This window comes from Parasteatoda tepidariorum, chromosome 5, assembly GCF_043381705.1.
Source record: "Parasteatoda tepidariorum isolate YZ-2023 chromosome 5, CAS_Ptep_4.0, whole genome shotgun sequence".
NCBI classification, from domain to species: Eukaryota; Metazoa; Arthropoda; class Arachnida; order Araneae; family Theridiidae; genus Parasteatoda; species Parasteatoda tepidariorum.
This window is the reverse complement of record NC_092208.1, coordinates 32028960-32051089: the sequence shown is the minus strand read 5'-3', so window position 1 is coordinate 32051089 and position 22130 is coordinate 32028960. Positions and strand designations below refer to the sequence as shown.

The window sequence follows — 22130 nt, the reverse complement described above, 5'->3', positions numbered from 1 at the left end:
CAATAAATCGGAAAGTAAAAACAAAAGGTATTATTTTCACCAGAAAGTCCTATAATCTTTTAAATACAAACCTCATCTCTCAAATCGCTCACTTTTACGTTCCTTCTGTAACCGGTTTACAAAAGAGAAGAGGGTAAATAGCGTCTGATAATAAAAAAATAAATTATCGTCTCTGGTGTGAAGCATGCGCAATGAGCTTTTTAGTTATCTTTTTTTGATAAAACTTATCATCCAATTAGAATGTTACATGCTTGCGGTGTTCTCTTATTTAGCTTATTCGTATGTAAATTTTATATTTTAATAATATGGAATTTTGTTTCGCATCAAGGAATCGCCATGTATAATTTATTTAATAATTATGATTACGTAATACCGCTTTCCTCGACGAAATACGAACTAAAACTGAAAAGCGTCAAGTTCTGGGAGAAAGTGAAAGTAGTTATTTTCGTCTCCTCACGTTAGATGGAGCTTGTTAGTTACGAGTGGGAGAACATTAGATTGTTTTCAAATGAAGGCGTGGATTGTGGATGAAATCATGCGTTTGTGTTTTGAAAGTGTTTATGAGTAAAATTAAATATTCAGTTGAATATGTGATTTATTTTATAGTAATTTGAAGGGTACGATTTTTAAAATTCCTTTAGCAAGATGTTGTGTTTACTACGAATTGGATCATCGCCAAATTGACTTAACTCAGCAAAGGATGGATCATTGTGTATTGTGATAAATTCTAGACTACCTACACTTATTGTGTTATGTGTTAAGTATAATGTCTTCTGAATTAGTGGGAAGAATAAAAGCTTATTTGTGCCTTCCAAGAAAAGATTTCTTCTGAAGTTCTTTGCCACAAAAAGATATTGAGTTTCGATTAACGAGTTGTCTATATTTTATTTGACAATAAAGCAGTGCAGATTTAGATTTTGGAAAGGAGAATTCAAACATCTATGGAATTATTAAGAGTGCCGTTAGTTCAGCTCTAAGATTCGAAATCGTACGATTTGAAATATGCAACCTTTTTTTGATCGAATTGTAAAATATAGTATAGATTTATGCATACACTTATTGTGTTTCTATAATGTGTTAGTTCACCGAAACAATCAGGTCTTTTGAATGAATGTAAAAGATAAATGTTCTGTGCTACTTAAGGAAAGATTTCTTCCAATAAATTTCTTCATCACAAAAATATTGTGAATTCCGAATACAATCTTAACGAGCTGTCTACATTATTTTTTTACAATAAAACAGTGATGCCTATTGATTTATATAAAACAAATAATAAATAAAAAATTTAAGCCTTAATTCAGTTATTTTTGAAAATATTTAGTGTGCCATTAGTTCAATTCCATAAGAAGAAGTTATACGATTTGAAACATGTATCAACAACCCGTTTGAACATGTATCAACATGTTTTTGATTCAACATCAACAATGTGGTGGATATTTATTTTATAATTATGCACTATTTATAATTAAAACTATAGACTTATAAACTTTTTTCTTGAAGAAATCACGAACTGCCTTAGGACTCATTTGACTATGTGTTTTTCAAGATGTGATAGTGTAATTGTTGAATCGATGATTTATTTATATTATATTTTTCTCGCTTGAGCCTGTAGTAAGAAATTTTTTAGAAGCAATTCAATTACTTTCTAATATCATGTCGTTATTAGATCGTGATAACGGTGTTTTGATATTGGATCTTCCAATTAGCCTAGAAAAAGACGCAATTTATGAAATTTATCAATTCATTCCCTCACAAAAAATTTTGAATCGAGAATTTGGTAGGCATGGGCTGAAAATATTTTTCTCTGAATATGATCCCGTTAGGAAAGTTCTGGCTAAACGACGTCTGACCATCAAGGGGGTGGATTACCCTATTCGTTTACTTGTGACACCCCTAACAATTCACAACATTAATTCACTAATAAATGAATCCAAACTGAGAAAATTGATTGAAGCTTGGGAAATTGGGAGTTGGCTTTTATATCCAGAAACGAGACCTGTTAATGATCAACTTAAACCTACAGGTAACTATAGAGTTGTGTTGTTGATTTCTGATGCTGAAAATGTCGAATTTCCTAAATTTTTGCGAGACCCAGATATTAATATGAGATTCGAGGTGACTTTATATTGTCGACGATGCATGGAAAATGGTCATAGACAGTACCAATGCGAAAAAAATGTCAATATTCCTACACTTGGAGAAACTTCAACAAATAAACATGAAGCACAAAGAGATATTTCTAGTAGAGGTAAGCCAATTTAGTTTTATATCAATTGATTGTTTTTTTTTGTCCAAACCAAATGGTTTAAGTTTTAAATTAAAAAAAATTAACAGCGAAATTGAATAAATAACATCGAACATAACAGACATCACTTGCATTTTTTCACATTGTTTTGATCATTAAAATTGCTGTTAAAAACTCTATGAGTATTTTTTGTAAACAGAATACCACTGGTGGTACTGGATCGGATAGTAATAGTGCTCTGGTTCAGGTCAAAATTTCGATCTGTGGATGGATGGATATAAATGTGTCCTCTCTGTGAGACGGGATGTGACGTATCTATGATGTCTTCGGATCAAACTTAGGGATGTTTTCCAGACCGTCGCCAATAGCCTTTTGTGCAGCTCTAGAGTGACGCAAATAAATGAAACCAATGTAAACAGAAACCAATTGAAGGCGCTCCGAATAGTTAAAACCGGTGACGCACGTTGATGAGTTCAAAACCTGGTATAAAATCTCTTCTTTCATTTTGCGGGGATGTAACCTTATGATCTATCTCGTCAACTATAATCGCCAAGGTGCCCACTGGATTTTAAACTTTCATTTCAAAAAAGAGAAGAAAAAAAAGGAAGGAAAAGAAAGAAAGAAATAGAACCAAGCAAGTTAGAGGTTTTTTTTGAGGGTGACTCCGAGTTTTTTGGCTTCTATTTATTTTTTTATTATTATTTTCGTAAGTTTCTTGTGGGTCACTACCCAGAAGGTGCCAAGACAGTGATTATTCTTCCGCAGATCACGGTCGGTACGGAAATCTTCCCCATTTTGCGTAAAATAAAATGTTTTAATAAACTTTTATATGTTACGTAAAACATTATACTGTAGCTGACTGTAATATTTATTGACGCTTTTTCATTATTATAAATGCATAGTTCAGTTCGGTTGTTGTGGAGCGTGGCGTGTACGCCGGGTGATTAGTAACACAATTTTTCCTCATACGCCAGTACAATAACTTTCACTAATTAAAACACTGGACTATGTCAGCCATTTTTTTAAAAATTAAATCTGCATCATTACAGTAGCAAAACACCCTAAAAATCATCGTTTAATAAAATCTTCATCCCCGTTTTGTCAAATCAAATATTTGTTTGACATATGCTTTATAAATGAGACACTCAGCCTTTCCAGAACTGAGTTATTAGAGTTTTCCGTTTTCTCAAATTTTGAAAGATAAGTATCATATAAATAATAAATTTAATCCAGCCCCCCGCACGAAGTACAAAGTTAAAGATGTGGATTCTTCTTCTTAGGGTAATGGAAGAGTAAGAGTTGAAATTAAATATGAATGGGGGGGGGGGTGTAGAGTAATCTAAAGTCGTCATTGACGTCAATGTTCAAGGGTCTGTTTAGAAGAAATTTGGGTCCGCTAACGGACCCTTCACAAAATATATTTTCATGAAAAAGGACCCTTCACAAAATATTTTAACCTAAAAACGGACCATTCACAAAATAATTTTCCTTTTAATAGAACCCTTCACAAATTTGTTTATCTTCATTATTGTTTTGTTAATTGAATAAACCCTTCCCAGGACAGAAAACAAGAAAGATGGATGTAAACGAATTTAGTTTTGTCTACGGCAGACGCTTCTTCCTTTATTCGTCCAAAATGAATATTCTGCGTTTAGCAGTATAGGCGAAATACCAAATATTTGTATATTGCATCTCTAATTTAGAAGCAGCAATTGCTGTTTATTTTTGAAAATTTAGTTTTTTTAATTTTAATTTTACAGTGCTGAGCATAATCTTGTATCTATTTACAATTTAAAAACTCCTTGAAAAAGTTTTTTGCAATAACCGGACCCTATTTGCACAAATTCATAAAAACTGGACCCTGGTTGAAAGAATGTGAGTAATTTTTTCACAATTTCACAAAAACCGGACCTTTCACAAAATGTCTGGACAGACCCCTGATGTTGAAAGAATTGAAAACCTTTGCATGATTGATGCAATGCATTCTTAGATATATCAATCATTTCTTTTGTATTTGCTAGTTTCAATGCAGCTTCATTATGCTTCACTAAGTTACAATCAGTGCCTTAATTTCGCCTCTCGGGACCCTGGGGTAAAAATTTTTGGCAGGGGCCCTTTCAAAAGCTTTCTGTTCTCCATTTCTGACCGTCATTTTAGCTATTTATGTATCATGTTGGCTAATATATTTATGAAAACAAGTTACTTCTTCACATATAAAATGGATTACAAAATATTGTAAGTTTTCCACATGGCAAAATGCAAAATTTGAGTGAAATCGGTAAATCCTGAGAAATTAAATTTTAATTAAGTATTTTAATTAGTAAATTTAAAAGAAGATTAATTACTCAATCCAATCGTGTTATTTCCCTGTTTTTTTAAGTGACAGTTTTTCTTTTTTTTCTTCTTAAATATGTAAAACTGCAATATGTAAAATTTTTTTGTTAATGAAAGCAGAGGACTTGAATATAGTTTAATTTCAATAAAATAAAGTTAATGCTGACCTTAAAGAAGCAATATAAGAAAGTCTGTCGTAAAGGTAGAAAGAATTATCGAAACAACGAAATAAAATATTTTTTTCGAATAACTTTATTTTTTATTGACTGAAAAACAGTGATTTTTTTATTTAAACTAAACTACTTAAAATGATGACATCTTTTCAGTTATTCTCAACGAAACAATGTTCATAGCTTTTTTATTAAATTAAAGGTTGCATTTCATTTTTGAAAGAAAACAAAGTTGTTAAAAAGCATAAAAAATTCGAAGTTCCTATTTTAAATATTTAAAGGTTTTAATAATTTAAAAGATATAAAATAAGAACAAAATCCATGCACACAATAAACATTAAAATCGTGAACTAAAGTACTATATAAATGAAATTTGATATACGAACATAAAAACAGCAATTTTTATGTGACCGCTCATATAAAACAATTCTAACAGTACATAAATACACAATTTTAAATTTATTAAATGAGCTAATGCAATTATTTGCTTGCCTCCTTAGAAATAAATTGACTTTTGGTTTTCTTGTTGTCCAAAGAAAATTTTTATTAAGAATGGGAATTATTGATATCACAATTTATGTTTAAAAAAAAGACAGTTGCAAATAATTTTAATTAATCTCAAATAAAGTTAAATTTCAAAAATTGAACAAAATACAGAATATTTATATTAACAGAAAATACATTTATATTACAGAATATTTATATTAGCAGTTAACGCAAAATTTATATCTGAATTAAAAATAGTTCATTTAAATGATGCAATTAAATGAGCTAAAAGCTGTAATTTAACAGAGAGTGATTAGAACGCTTGTCTCAGAAAATGTCTCTTGATAAAATGTCAAAATGACCAAAGTAAATGCCAATAAGAGTCACCCCCTTAAATCCCTTAAAAGCTTACATCTTGCTTAAGACAACTGACTATACGACGTATAGATGGTTCTGTAAAATATATGACATTTTGATAAAATGTCAAAATGACCAAAGTAAATGTCAACAAGAGTCACCCCCTTAAAATCCCTTAAAAGCTTACATCTTGCTAAGACAACTGATTATACGACGTATAGATGGTTCTGTAAAATATATGACATTTTGATAAAATGACCAAAGTAAATGTCAACAAGAGTCACTCCCTTAAAATCGCTAAAAAGCTTACATCTTGCTTAAGACAACTGATTATACGACGTATAGATGGTTCTGTAAAATATATGACATTTTATAAAAGGACAAAAAGCCCAGGGGCATAAAAATGATAAGGCAATTTAAAGAAGCAAAAGGACATTTTCCCATTTTGTAAAAGGAGATGGTTATTTTTTCAGGGGTCAGATAACTATGAGTTGTCTGGGTTGGTGGTCTGAAGGTATTTATTTGTCAGTGAAGGATGCATTTTATTATTACTCTATCCAAATTTGAACCATTCCAATTCTTAGTTTCCTAAACACTCGTTTTATTTTTTCATGCGGAGCCCTTCTTTTGGGTGCATTTTAATTTTAAAATTTTTTCTTAATAAATTCGAAGTTGTCATATGTAGAAGAAAATTTGAACAATGCAGACGTATTTGTCTCTGGGGGGGGGTTAATATTATTATTTGAAAAATAGCTAAAAAAAGTAAAAAAAAAAATTTTTTTTTTTTTCTAATTTTTTTTTACCAATTCTATTTTACTTTATTGTAGTGCATGCCAAAGTTTCAGAAGGGATAACGCATGTTATCTTTTTTATCAATTAAATTTCAGAGGAAAATAAAATTTTCTGCTTAAAAAAAATAGCTTTAAGGTTGAAAAAAAGGAGGAATAAAATACTAATTTTACTTTATTTTCGTGAATGTCTGAATATCAGAAGCGGTAAAGTATTTTCTTCGCCCCCTCACTTTAATTTAAGAGGAAAATAAAATTTTCTATTTGGAAAATATTCTCAAAGTTTTTTTTTCTTTGTTAAAAAAAATAACCAATTTTACTTGACTTTATTGTTGCGAACGCCTAAAAAAAAAACTGTGAAAAAAAGTAAAAGAAGCCCCCCCTTTTTTTTTGCTTTAAAAAAATTACTAATTTTACTTGATTTTATTCTGTTAATGTCTAAATCTCACAAGATTCAAAGCAGATCTTTCACCCCCTCTCTTTTATTTTGAGGAAAAATTAAGTTCTCTATTTAGAAAATAACTTCAATGTTTAAAAAATAGCTTTTTTTTCTTTCTAAATTTATAAATTTTACTAGAATTTATTTTTGAGAATGTCTGACACTGCATAGTAGATGAAACAACATAGTCAGTTAATGAAATTTATGAAATTTGAAGAGTTAATGAAATTTGAAGAAACGATTATTTTTACTTATTCCTGTCAACCAAAATATATTTGTAAATTATGGGAAATATAACCAGATGTTAAAACTGCTCAACTTAGATCATAATATAAAAATGAAATTAAAACCTTTAAAATTTCCATGAAATTTTTGTCACCCCTTGTTAGATTTTCTGGGTTTTGGCTACCATGTTCAAAGAATATATTTTAAAGTTAATACGATATTTTAGAACCCTTTTTAAGGCCGTGGTAAGTATATTTACCACCACTATAACCTCTGATGAAGTAATATTGAATAAAATTGGTTACAATATGCCTAACCCAGTTTTTACCCAGTTTTACCCATTAATTACCCGTTTTTAATTAATTTAAAATAAGTTATAATATATAATTCATTTTTCAGTTTGGAGTAATTACAAAATTTATTTTACAAATGAAAAAAATATTAAAGTATTTAAATTTCTTACTTTTTTATAATATCTGTTGGGTAGTAGTAAGCATGCTTACCACAAAAAAATGTTGTCAAAATTAAAATTAATTTTATCAACTGATCTAAATTAATTTTTTCCTCTAAATTCAAAAAGTATTTTAATGTACCCTTACTAGAAATAAATTGCCCATTAAAGGGTTAAAGTATTGCCTAGGACAGTGGTTGCTAATTTTTATTTCTTTCGGTACGTTAAATAATCAAACTTTTTTTTCAGAACCCTAACTTGATAAATAAAAGTTTATTAAGGTAATTGTGAACGTTATAATATAGAGAAAAATACTATTTTTAAAGTATTTAATTAGAGGAAGGAAAATCTCTCATTGGTTTAGAATTAATAATTTTAAATTACTTACATTTCATGTTCGACTGTTAAATTTACAGTTCTTGTGCTATATCCGGTGTAGTTATTAATTTGTTTTGGTGTATATACATAAGCTGAAAATGATTAAAGTAAGCCCAATTATGGTTCACTTCGAAAAGAAAACTATAAGAACTGCTTGAAAATGGTTATTATGGAATGATAATGGTTATTATTTTTTAATTAAAGAATTTAGTTAATTTGATTTGAAAAGCTCTGTATACTAATGGGATATTTTATAAATGCTTGTTTTTTTATAGTTTGTTCAATATATTGTTATAAGAAATATTATAATTTCCTTTAAGAAATATGCCATTTCTATTTCATTGAATTGGTCACTCTATTTATTTCTTTCAAGATTAAATAAATTATTAATTGAAGTTTGGATCTAAATATCACTGGTTCAAAACTAAAACGACGCATCTGCAAACGAATTATGCTTACAGATGTGTCGCTTTAGTTTTGAACCAGCAATATATTCCGAGGTTTCGAAACTCACCACTGGTTATGAAAGTAACATTTTTTTAACTGTTCTATGGAACCCACGGGTTTCGCGAAACATCATTTGGGAACTGCTGGCTTAAATGTACAAAACAGAGTTAAACGGAAACCTTTGTTAACTCCGAAATTCTTGTTCCCTCTGTAAGAATTGCAGTGTTTTCCATTTTCAGTCCACAATTCCAACTGTTCACTTTTCGTTACCATTTCCAGCAAATCGGAGCTGGAGAGAAATATAGTTATATTAACATATAGCGAAATGTGTAAAAACGGGGAAATATCTCTGTAAATAATCACCAGATCAAAAATCTAAAAATATTAACGGAAAATGTTTTCGAAGGAAGCGAATGTTTTCAAATTCGACCCCTATCATTTTCATTCGCAGTTAGAGTATTACCTGTGAACCGTAATAAGAAATCTCGAAGGTCTAATTGGGATGCTTTTTTTTCTTCTGGAGAATCCAAATCTTCAATCAGAAAATGGCGGTTCCTATTTGAGATTTTGAAGTTACTCCCGCTCGATTGCCAGGTGGAGATTTTGGGGTTAGAGTTTCATATCTTTGAATGCATCTTTTGAAAATATTTTACACGCGTATTTTTTGATTTTTGATTTGATTTTTTTTTCAATACGCGGAACATTTCACTGTTTCCATACTTTTCGGGCACTCCGTGTCCCTAAATAATTGCCACTATCAACAATACCTCTAACGGTAAGCTGCTCTGCCTTTTAACTTTGAACTAGAAGCATAAGAAAATTTATTAAAAAAATTTTATCTAAAAAATAAGGCTAGTTTGTCAGATTAAAAACAGTTCGTGCCAGTGATAGTGATTTGTACTAAAAAATTGTTTATTATGAATACCTGATTACTTTTTACTTATCAGAAACATTTTCGTCTCTGGATTACACAAGTTATTTTGCATTTTGCATTTCATACTAAACAATTGTTCAGATACAAATTTAGTTTAGCTTTCTTATCAATACCGGGAAATGTCAAGGTTATTCCTCAGATATTCTTTACCAAAGTATTTATCACTTTCTTATCTTTACAAATTGATTAATATTTTAAGTTGATGGGAAATTCAAACAATGTTTTATGCCAAAAGGCTATTTCCTAAAAGACTTATGGTAAAACTCTCTTTCGAATCTTGATGAGCTGACACAAGTTCTTGCAGTAAAATAAAATGTTATTCTATAAAAGTGTCTTAATAGGTCTTATTTTCTTAGACTCAGAAAATTGAGAAAAATATCAGAAAAACCGGAAAATTTATTTCGCAGGCGAATTTTCTGAGCTATTTTATAGTATTTCTTTTTTTTGTTTTGTTTTTGTTTAAATAACGTATATTGAAACAATTTTTATGTAATTTTTTTTCCTTTATGAATAGTTTGTTTGAGAAATATTATCCAGGGGTCTGTCCAGACATTTTGTGAAAGATCCGGTTTTTGTGAAATTGTGAAAAAATTACTCTCATTCTTTCAACCAGGGTCCTGCTTTTATGAACTTGTGCAAATAGGGTCCGGTTATTGCAAAAGACTTTTTCAAGAAGTTTTTAAATTGTAAATAGATACAAGATTATGCTCAGCACTGTAAAATTATAATAAAAAAAATTTAAATTTTCAAAAATAAACAAAAATTCTAAATTAGAGATGCAACATACAAATATTTGGTATTTAGCCTATACTGCTGAACGCAGAATATTCATTTCGGACGAATAATGGAAGAATGGTCTGCCGAAGACAAAACTTAATTCGTTTACATCCATCTTTCTTGCTTTCTGCTCTGGGAAGGGTATATTCAATTAACAAAACAATAATGAAGATAAACAAATTTGTGAAGGGTCCGTTTTTAAGTTAAAATATTTTGTGAAGTGTCTGTTTTTATGAAAACATATTTTGTGAAGGGTCCGTTAACGGACTCAAATTTCTTCTAAACAGACCCCTGTTATTGATCTTTTTTTATAAGGCATATCGAGTCAAAGCTAAGCTTTTCTATACTTCTTCAATTTCGGGGTTAACATACTTACTGTTTAAATCTCATCCTCTTTCTATTAAAATATTTGTCTAACTTCCACCACAACGGTGAATATCAGTTCCAAATTATGAATCTTTTAAAATCTTTTTGTAAACTTACTTGTTATTAAAGATGAAAGTCAATGTCAAAGTTTCTAAATCAACATGTTTCAGTAATTAAAATCGCATACAAGTCTCGATGCTACATTGGAGCATGACCTCCATTGGATCAAAAATGATTAAGAAAAAACATTGTTTGTTACGTCATGTTACAGTACACGAGTAATGTACGAGTAATGCACTTCGCCACTTTTCTATATTTTGCTTGGATATGATCCTCCAATGTAGCACTGAAACTTGCATGCAATTTTAACTACTCAAATATTTTGTTTTGTTCAAATAATTAGTTTTTATCAAATAATTAGTTTTTATATTTTTAATTTATATTTAAATTAAAAATTGTTTCTTACTTCAGACACAAACGTCTTTAATTAACTTAAACTTATCTTATCTGTGTTCGATAGTATTTAATTCGGCTAAATTTGTAACGCCTGAAATATTTTTTTCTTGGACAGCAATTGGTTAAATAATTAACCACACAAATTTATGCTTTCATTAATTGCAGTATTTATGTCAAAAGTATTAACTTATTGTAATTGTTAATGTCTCTTATGTATCGAATAAGCCTGAATACCGGTTGCGTTTAATAAATATTGAATATCAATTCTGACAATCATTTAATATTTCAGGAGGCCACACTTCTGGAGTGGATGGAACAAACTTACTTTATACAAAAATGAAACAAAAACAGGAGTGGGATGAAGTGTGTAATATCAACAGTAGTAGTCAAAACAATGTTACTTATAGAGATGATCCTTGTTATTGGACTGGAGCACAGAGTGGTCAAGATTGGGTGTCAATTAGAGCAAAAAATGATAGACCAGATGTGAAAGAACCCACTGTTTCATCATTTCCAACGATCAGTAGAAATGAGAACAATGGAGTCCAACAAACAATATCTACTTCGGTTGAACGTTTGTCATCGAATATTCCAAAAACACAATTGGATACTTTGCATAACATGAAAGGTAATATTATAGTTAAAATTAGCAATTCATTTTAACTAACACTCGTATTGCAGCCATTCTATACAGCAAGTGTATTGTGGGTGATAAAACCAATGAATATACAGAGGTGAAGAAGGCTAGCTTCCATAGACATAATGTAAACCAGTACCCCAAGGTTTGGAGCGGCCCTTATATATAAAGGGGAAAAAACAGCTTTTAGAGACACAGCAGCATAGGTTTTTGAAACGATTTAGCACTAACTCTTCTTTCAACCACAACTGAAATTGAGGAAAGATTGGGAGGGGAAGGAAAATACTTTATTTTTATTTTGTTTTGCATTTTTACGCTTTTGATAAATACTGGACTATGAATTAAGATAATTCTTTGAAAATACATTTATATTATCATCCACATTGATTAAAACTGCTCACACATTTACCCTATCATTTTCATTCGCAGTTAGAGTATTACCTGTGAACCGTAATAAGAAATCTCGAAGGTCTAATTGGGATGCTTTTTTTTCTTCTGGAGAATCCAAATCTTCAATCAGAAAATGGCGGTTCCTATTTGAGATTTTGAAGTTACTCCCGCTCGATTGCCAGGTGGAGATTTTGGGGTTAGAGTTTCATATCTTTGAATGCATCTTTTGAAAATATTTTACACGCGTATTTTTTGATTTTTGATTCGATTTTTTTTTCAATACGCGGAACATTTCACTGTTTCCATACNTTTTCCCACATTAGTTTTCCCCATGCCCAAGAGTTCTTGAGTTCAATCCCCGCCGGCCGAAGACTTCCCGTGTAGTAAATGGTGACTGATGCACGCTAAATCCGTCGAGTCGCAAAGTCTTCCATATGCTCCCATAACAAATCAAAACCTCTGGGGGTACTGATCCAGGAGTTTCCTTGTCTTCTGGATTGGCTCTAAATTACAAGGCTACGGAGTTGAACATTAGTAGTCGTAAACCCAAAAATTGGGTCAGCTGTTCAACGACGGATATAAAATGCGCATGAGCAGTTTGCTCGAATCTCGCCGGTGCCTGCCCTTTACTTTTGAGCCATCATGGCTCAGGGGATAGAGCCTTCCAATGAGGTGAACCGGGTTCGAATCCCAGCTATGGCTGGTCGATACGAATTCCGCATCCGGCTTGCACTGACCACATTGCTGATATAATTATCCTCAGTGGTAGACTGATATGGGGTTAGAGTCCCCTTGCGGTCAGGCTAACCGTGGAAGGTTTTCACGGTTTTCTTCTCCATGTAATACAAATGCGGGTTAGTTCCATCAAAAAGTCCTCCACAGAGGCCAATTTCTCCCAATACTTGATCCAGGATTTCCGCTGTCTTCTGGATTGAGTTCAAAATTGAAAAGCTACGGAGTTGAACATTAGCTGTCGTAAACCTAATAAATTGATCGTCTGTTTAACGGCGGTTATAAAATAAAATAAAATGCGCAAACGCTGGATCTCAGTACATATGATACTCTGCTAAATCTGAGTATGTTGCTCACCCTGTAATTTGTTTTTCTGTTATAGCATACCGCACCAAGCAGTTTCCCGCATTAGTTACGTATAAGAAGAGCTAGACTTCTCCTTTCTATATTTTTGGTAAAACGGGACTAGTTGGTACAGTTTGTAGTTTTTAATTTTTCTCCTTTTTAACTATAATACCTAAACCAAATATGGCTAATGCTGTGTCTATAATTGCATACAAATTAGGAAGAAGAAAAAAACAATTTACATTTTAATACTTAATTTATAAATATACTTTTACAAAACTAGGGAGGGAAACTAAACTATGAAAACATAAACTATTTTTTCTTTACCCAAAACTTTGTTTATAAATATATTTAATTTCTTACCAAAAGAATTTAACGTTTGTACTATTATAGCTAATTCTGGTTATTGGACACTGTTAAAAATTAATGTGCAAAGTTTTTAAATCTGTTCTATGACGTTTATGTAACCCTGTTATAGAACGTTTTTAAACTTCGACAAAAAAAAGACTAAAAATATCCTTTTAAAAAAACACTGTAGCTATAGAAGCTAATAATTTCAGATTTGAAATTCCCACACTCAAATTAAGCAAAATCAAGTATCTGTATAAATGCAACAAAAAATTTGTTCCCCAGTGCTACTCGAGATGTTTTGGAACTATTTTTTATTTCAACGTTACCAACTCTAATTGATAATTTAAGTTAATTAATTAATGATTGATATTTGTTCAAACTTTATCGTTCCTGGAGTCAAAACTACGAGAATAATGTTTCTTGCTCCCTTTTTAATATTTAGAACTTTGAAATTCTAAAAAGAAAAGTAGCACATAATAAAATGTTTGGGTACCAACAAAATTTTTTTTTCTTTCACTAATTTTATTAACATTATAGATAATAATAACACAAGAAATACTTTTTTTTATTACAGAGGGAAAAGACGAGGACACATCATTTGCTTTCAATTCTTCAGGAAACTCCATTGAGCCGTTTTCTAGGCATTCATTTAAAACTGAATATAACCATTTCAACGAACATTATGATATTTCATTTTCAAACTCTTCTTTAAGAGAAGTTGTAGTACATGATGAACAGTCATTTTATTCTCTTGATCAAAATAAAGACTATGTACCAAAGCAACATGCTGAATTGACTATAAATTCTCCTCCACAAGCAATTGAAACTAAACCATTGAACCGAATTGACCATTACGATGAACGTGATGAATATTTTCCCCCTAGAGATGCGGAAGAATATAATATAAGAACAATTACTTCTAATTATACCAATAATTGCTCAATGAAAAGCAATAAACATGAATCGAACGCAAGTTCAAACAACATCATATTGACCTCTCACTCCAATCAAAACTCCGATCGGAATCGCAAGCGCCATTCTTCATCTTTTGCAACTGGCAGTTCCAGCAGCTGCAGACATGACTGCTCAACGTCTCAACTTACTAATAGTTTATCCTATGTGTCTTTAGCTTCCTCTGAAACCAATAAAAGTTCACGCAGAGCATCATGCGATTTTCAAAATTCTGAGAGAAGGCAATTTCATGATCCACCCACAAATTCTTCAAAGATCGATAACACTTTTACCAATCAAAAATCTGATCACCAAAGAAAAACAAATAATCAGAGAGCATTACGCTTTACTGATAGTTCCAAAAGTTGCATGGAAGAATATTCAACTTTTCAGAGCACTGAGAGTTTACCCAATGCTTCTATAACTTTATCTGAAACTAATATAAGATCACACAGAAAATCAAGAGATTCCCAAAATTCTAATAGAGATCATTCTAATAATCATCACACAAACCCTTTCAAGATCGAAAGCACATATATCAAACCAGAATCTAATCCCAAATCAGAATGTAATAATGTGCAAGTATTTTGCTGTTCAAGCTGTCTTAACTTCAAATCCAGTAGGAGCTCCAAGCAAGAAAGTTCATCTTCTTCAACTGAAATGAGCTTGTCCAACGCACATACATATGCAACATCAACGGCAAATCAAAACATCTTCCAAAACCTTTGTAAGTATTAATACAAGGTTTTCCATCATAAATGCCCTTAATATGCATATTTATATATTAAAATCTAATGTTGGTGTAGCAGTTTTTTATTGTTGTCGGTAAATTTTTATTTGCTGGAAAATCTTATGGTAAGATCTAATTTTCCCACATTAGTTTTCATATATCTTTTAGATTTTATCAGTATAAAATTAAAAATGCCATTAAGGTACTGTTTAAATAAAAAAATTTACTTGTAATATTTATTTCTCTTATTTGACTTAGCTATTCTTACGTTTATGATTTTAATTGTTTTTTAAATTAAGAGTTTAAAATTAAAATAGTTGCATCTATATTATAATGTAATTCTGTGATATAACCTTATTATAATTATTTTTATTAATACCGTTAGATATATTCGTTTAATGATTTAATAACTTAACTATCAAGTTCATGCAGAACGTGTCGCATGCATTGTATATGATATATCAGCTTCTTTAGTATGCAAAAATTTTAAATTACGGTTGTGAACACACAAAATTTGTTACAGCGATGTATCTTTAATTTTATATGTTATTAAAAAATGATTTCTAATCAAAATCATTTATGTACTACACTAATATATCTTAATAGAATCCTAAAGGAAATAAAATCATGCAAGATCTTTAATACTATTTACCAATCAAATTTGACACAAAATAAACATTTAATTTAAGTAAAGGAATTTAAGACATGTTAAAAGTTGGGGTAAAAAGTTTTTCTCACTTGATTCGAAAAATTTCGATAGCGCTTTTGTTTCTTCTTCACTTGAATCTGCTAATCTTTTTCTGTGCACTTTATCAAATTCATTTTTAAAAAGAATTCTCAAAATTTAATTAACGGGTGATCACCTAAAACACTTTCCATATGTTATTTGTTATCCATGTGCCTTTGTTAAAAGAGTTTCATTATAATGACTCTTAAGTCTGAGGCAAACTTAGTAATGTGTGATTCAAGTTTTAAATATGGATGAGATTTGCTTACAAAGTAACATGACATAATTCGTTTTGCATGGTGTTTCGTAAAAACTGTTCTTGATACATATTTGTAAAAATCTTCTACGAACATGAAATAAAAAAAATACGGTGAAAGAGTTCGTAAATTATTATTTATAAAGAATGAGGAGATTTCACAAATTTACGTTAGATTACGCACTTAAGATTTGATGCGCATAATAGCGTATTTTTTAAATTTTGTTTATTTATTTATTTTTTTAATTTAAAACTTTTTCTATCTTAACGTTTTGTTGGCGTGGTTTTACAAAGCTACAAGTATGCTATTTACAGTTGTTGAATGTTGTTTTCCGTTTACGCCTACTTTCGAATCATCAACATGTCACAGATAGATCAAGAAGAACGCCAGTCCAAAATGAAGATGGAAGATTCGTTATTCTAAAATGTGAAATGAATTTAGTGATTTTACACCAGTTTCTTGATTTAATAAAAAAATTAAACATTTGTTTCAGTTTGAAATAATGGTTACTTTATTGCATTAGGTTCATAAAAAAGCGAATTTTTTTTAATTAAATTATTTGAAATTATAGAAAATATTTATTTTAATTATACAATTTAGTTAGAAGAAGTTAAGCTTCCATAAAATCAGCGTCCATTGTAAATTATTGTTTTGATTTTTTGCTTGAAGTTAAGATGATATTTCACTACTTTAGAGTTTTTAACTTAGGATTTTGCATCACTTACTTTCGTTCACACAAGTTCAATATTTCACCAGAATTGTTAGTGCGCATGCGCAATTACTTACTTACTGGAACTTATGGAATGTAACGTAAAAGTGTGAAATCCTCCTAATCAATCATAATGTACCAAATGCTAATCAATCATTATTGAGGTCAATAAAAACGAAGGGATTAAAATAGTATGAAATCTGGTTATGTGAAGATGAAGCTTAAATGTGGTTTCTAACAAAAGATAAATGCTCTTTTCAGCTCAACTATTCTTATCTAACATTAGCAGAATTATGCAAAATATTACAAATATTACTTAATTTTTATTGTTTCCAGTAAAAAAACAATTAAAATTTGTGAATTTTTATTAAAAATGATTTAACTGAATATTCCCATTACTGAAGCTTTTTTTCAGGACTGAAATAATAGTAATTTAAAAAGTTTTAAACTTAAGTTCATTTTGAAATTAGTAAGATGAAAATTTTTCCTATGATTAATAAATTTAAAAAAGAATGTGTAAAATAAGTTTTTGGTCAATGAGTCTCATTGTTATACTCACAGAATTTTGGAGGCATAATTGAAATATGCAAAACTTAAACATATAGAGTTAAAAATTCACCTGATTTGTTATGTATCTATATAATTTAGTTTAATTTATAGTTTTGCTGTATTAAACATAATAATTAATTTTGTTGAATTAAATACGTTAATCTTGTTGGTTTAAAAAAATGACTACGCACGGAATGACATGGAAAAAAGGTTTTGGGCTTCATTTTAAAACTTTTTCCCCTTAACTTATGTAACTTAAACACTCACCTAAATGTTGACTTCATTTTATTTTTTAACGTTATTAAAGTAATGCATTCTTGATTAAAAAAGATATTTATCAGGTATTTTAAAAAGTACCTCCTAAAATAGCTAGATATTTCATTCCGCGATTAGTATTAGACGTTTTTACTACAATAAGTACTAATAGATTACTCTTTACTTTGAATATTCTTCACAATAGGTATTGAAAAAATAAATAAATGGCATTATCTTAATTTACCGAAGTGTAAAAATATTTGAAATAATTTAACTCTATGTATATAAGTTTCTAAAGGGATTGTTGATTGATTCTATCAACTAACATATAAGCTGTTTGATTCTAGAAACTTGATTGTTTAAATAGCAAAAAGAAAAAAAAAACTTTTGTCAATTTAAGCAAGCAGAAACGCAGATCAGCAAAGATCTTATTTGTTTGAGTGTCTAGTTGGAATTGTGCAGATTATCTAAGTAGTTTGCAGATAAGGTAATTTGAGAAATTAAAATTTTTAGCTTTTTAGTGGATCTACCTAGTTAAGATATATAATAGCTAGATAATTTGTTGAATAACTACTTTTGCAAATAACCTAGGTAATTTTAGAAATAAACAAGTTTTTAGTACTTTACTTTAACGGATCAAACTAATTGAGGTATATAATAGCTAGATAATTTGTAGAATAACTGATTTCTATATTTTACCGAAAAGATATTTGTGCATAACAAAATTGGCTTTTTTTTTCTTCCTTAGGTGCAAGTATTGAACATGAAGATATCAGTGAACTTAATACCAGAGAAAGCCAATCCGATAGCGATTCCAATTTTGAGAATGAGATGTCACAAAAGTGTGATGAAGTTAAAGCAGAGGATAAAACTAGTTCGGAAAATAAGCTCAATTTAACTGCTTTACTGCCCCCTAGTTTAAAAAATAAAGTTAAGGAAATTAAAAATGTAATCCGTAAAGTTATGGCCATCGACAAGGAGACGGCTCCTGAATTAAGTGACATTGAAGTCGCAGCAGTCAAAGCTATTATTAATAATAAAAGAAATGTTAGATTAGTTCCTCATCAGAGAAGATTTATTGAAAACTTGGAACTCTGTTTGAAGAAACTGAATGGTTTAGAAAAGATAATAAAAGCTGAAGATCACTTTATAGGTAACAGCACCAAAAACGATAATTCTTCCCATAACTCTTCCGATGATAGTGTTCCAGGACTTGGGAATCTTAACAGAGCATCAAAGCAATCAAAACCCAATAAATCGAGTACAATCGTCTCAAACTCTCAGCACTCAGTTCATAATCGTATTTCTAAAAAGCCAATAGAAAGAATTAGAAAATCCTCTGAAACGGTTTTTGCTGTCAGAAGACACTCCACACAAAGCAGCTTCGACAATACAATTCCTGACACTTCTAACGCTGGTGATAGATTAAGTCGTAAATCTCAATGCCATAAAATAGAACAGCTTAATACTCACAGTAATTCTCACAGAAGAAATCTTAATAAAAGTACAAGCGACAGGACTTTGCCACATCGAAGGAATTCAAGTCCCTTGAAAAAGAAAACGGCCAAATACAAAAGAAGTATATCCCAACCAGCAACATGCAAATCAGAACCATTTTCTAAGTTAAAGTATAAACCATCAACCATAAATAAGGACTCCGACACTGAACATTTGCCTACATCATCAGGGATATTAGTTGGAGAAGCATCGTCACCATTCTTCCTTAAAGGAAAATCATCAGCGTCTTCTAATAGTGCATTATCATCAACATATGTTGAAGAAGAAGACTTACCATCAACATCAGCATATTCTAAAGAAGAGTTACCATCAACATCAACATATTTAAAAAAAGGCTTACCATCAGCATATGATATAAAATTTCAAACAGTTAAAAAGAATGCGCCAAAGAAATTCTCCTCTAGTCAAACTTTCATCAAAGGTAAAACAGTATATATTTACTAATGTAGTATTTCTTTATGTCAATTTATGTACCTTGTTAGACAAAATAGTGAGTTAAAATAATGGTGATAACTGACGGTTTTTAAACTTATCTAATTTTGAATGCAATTTATTAATTCGGAACTTAGAATGCTAAACTGAAATCCAACCTTTTCCTACAAATTTCTCAAAAATACACACCATTCAACTTATTGGTAAATAAGAAGTAATGGTAAATAGGAAAAATACCAAGAAAATAAAACAGTTCACAAACTTAATTAAGATATTCGAAGAGGTGAAAACCAGCAATTTCAAAGAAAATTTCGATTTTTTTTTATTATTCATCTTTAAACTTTCAATATCCCTTAAAAAATTTTATCTCTAATTTTTAGAAAAAGTAACAGCTCTTTTTTTCGTATACTGACAGACGATACTGTATGTAAACGAAACTAGTTATTTTTTGTGCTTTTGAACCTATTTATTTAAAATAAATTACATTTTTAAGACAAATAAAATTAATATTCAGACATTAATTTTTGAATTATTAATTTTTTTAGACAGAATTTTCTTACATTTCAGAATTTTATTTCATTTTAAATTCCATTTCCTGAAGAACGTTGATTTCGTGTAAATTCTTTATACTTTGCTAAATTTGAATTTGCCATTTTTATCAATCTTTAAATAAGAAAATTTGAAATATTTCTTTAAAAACCTGATATCAAACGATACAATAAGTTGTATTTCATTGTTTTTTTTTAAATTTTTTTTTAAGATATCAATTCAAAACACTAATCACATTATTGATCTAGAAAAATATTATTTTGAAATTTTTGCATTACAATTCGTTGTAGAGCTGTTAGCGAGACATGAGAAACTTATAAATTTTAAGCTCAAATTTGCCCTTATGCTGAAAAATATTTCATAAGTTGTTAAAATTTATAGTAAATTCATAATTTTAGAATCCCTGGCAAACATAAAATTAAAATTTTCATTGAACCTTTTCTTAAAAAAATGTGTAGAAACCAGTTGAATACCTTAAAAAGATGCACTGTTAGAATTTTCATTCCAAAATTACGGTGAAATAAGCAGCAGTAATCTGTTCATCAAATTAATTGTAAAGTTTACTGTAAAGAACATTTTATACCCTTACTGTTTTCAAACCGTTTACAACTAATATAGTTTTAAAAAAACTATTAATACGAAACTGTACCGTTTTTAAACCATTTATAACTAGCATGGTTTCAAGAGTGTAAAAAAATTAACTGGGCATTGGAGCTAGGCTTTTCGTTAGATAATGGGCACTCTTCATGTGTTGAAGGGAAAGGAGGAAAGATTGTGGTCTCAACACTAGGACTCACACCTCGTTCTGTCGGTCATGAGATTGGCCGATTGGCCCTCTAGGCTATAATATGTTCCCAGTTGAAAGTATCAAAGCGGCTTTATTAACTGGGCCTAGTTTGATGCTATAAAATTCTACTTGCTTAACCGTATTTGATGAAGGCAGTCAAGAAATGGCTTTTCTCACAGTTAACAGTTTAAATACAACCTTACTGATGATTATCTGACTGTTTTGTTTAAATATGGTAAAATAACATTTAAATAAATTGTTATTTAACCATTTTTTTCCGAGAAATTTCTAACAGTGCGATTTTTAGAAGGAGGAAGTTCTGCAATCATATCAAAAAGCAATATTTGAACAGTAAAGAAAGTTTTTTAAACCCTATTTAACGAAGTAAATTTTCAGTCTTGATTTATTCGTTAGATCGGGGTCCGACTTAGGATATGCTCAAATAATAGGGTCTGGTTCACTTTTTCGAAAGAAAAAAAATCAACTGAGCTTGAAAGAATAAATATATAAACATAAGAAATGTATAATTTTTGATAAAACAAGAAGTAATTTTACTAGCTAACTATCTAAAAGATTTGTGTTTTACTGATTAAATTTTTTGCTACCATTGTAGAAGTTTGTCTCCTTTTTTTTTTTGACAAGATTTAAAACTGTATTAATGCGAATTACTCATTGTGGGGAAACATTATATAAGTATAATTTTCTTTTTATCGAAAGAGAATTTTTGCCTCTGGTATGGCCTGTTAACGAAATGAACTTGTCAATGAAATGACCTATCGACGAAGTGGTTTCATTATCTCACAGATTCATTATATATCGTCTTTTTTTCCTTGCTAATTTCTCATTCACTCGCTGCATCAAGAATTATTCACAATAGTTATTGCAATGGCTTTTGCGATACTAATCAACAATAATGCACATTAAAAATTAATCTTAGAAATAAATGTGTTAAATATGACAAGAAAAAAATCTAAAGAAGTATAAAATTAGTTTCAAAATTGGGCATGACTTTGTCTACGAAATAACCTTTTCTACAAATTGTCGACGAAAATAACCCTGTCAACGAAAGACCCTGTCGATGAAGTGACCCTGTCGATGAAGTGACCCTGTTGACGAAATGACCCTATTGACGAAATGACCCTATTGACGAAATGACCCTATTGACGAAATGACCCTGCCGATGAAATGACTCTTTCGACGAAATGGCCTCTCGATGAAATAACCTTGTCAAGGAAATGGCCTGTCGACCAAATGGCCTAGTCGATGATGGTCTGTAGATGAAGTGATTGTCCCTGAAATGATTGCGATTGCGATTGCGATATATATATATATATATATATATATATACGAGGGTTGTA

General features: G+C 30.1%; 1 protein-coding gene across 1 annotated transcript in view; it reads left to right on the top strand.

Annotated features, from left to right (window-relative positions):
* Positions 1–197: 197 nt before the first annotated feature.
* The window catches only part of LOC107445344 (putative uncharacterized protein DDB_G0282133), a 25897-nt gene continuing 3964 nt past the window's right edge, over positions 198–22130 (top strand). Inside the window, exons 1-4 of the mRNA XM_016059713.3 lie at positions 198–2248; positions 11143–11481; positions 13883–14986; positions 18235–19425. Coding sequence (XP_015915199.2) covers positions 1654–2248; positions 11143–11481; positions 13883–14986; positions 18235–19425 — 3229 coding nt within the window. The 5' untranslated portion in view covers positions 198–1653. The remainder of the gene's footprint in view (positions 2249–11142; positions 11482–13882; positions 14987–18234; positions 19426–22130) is intronic.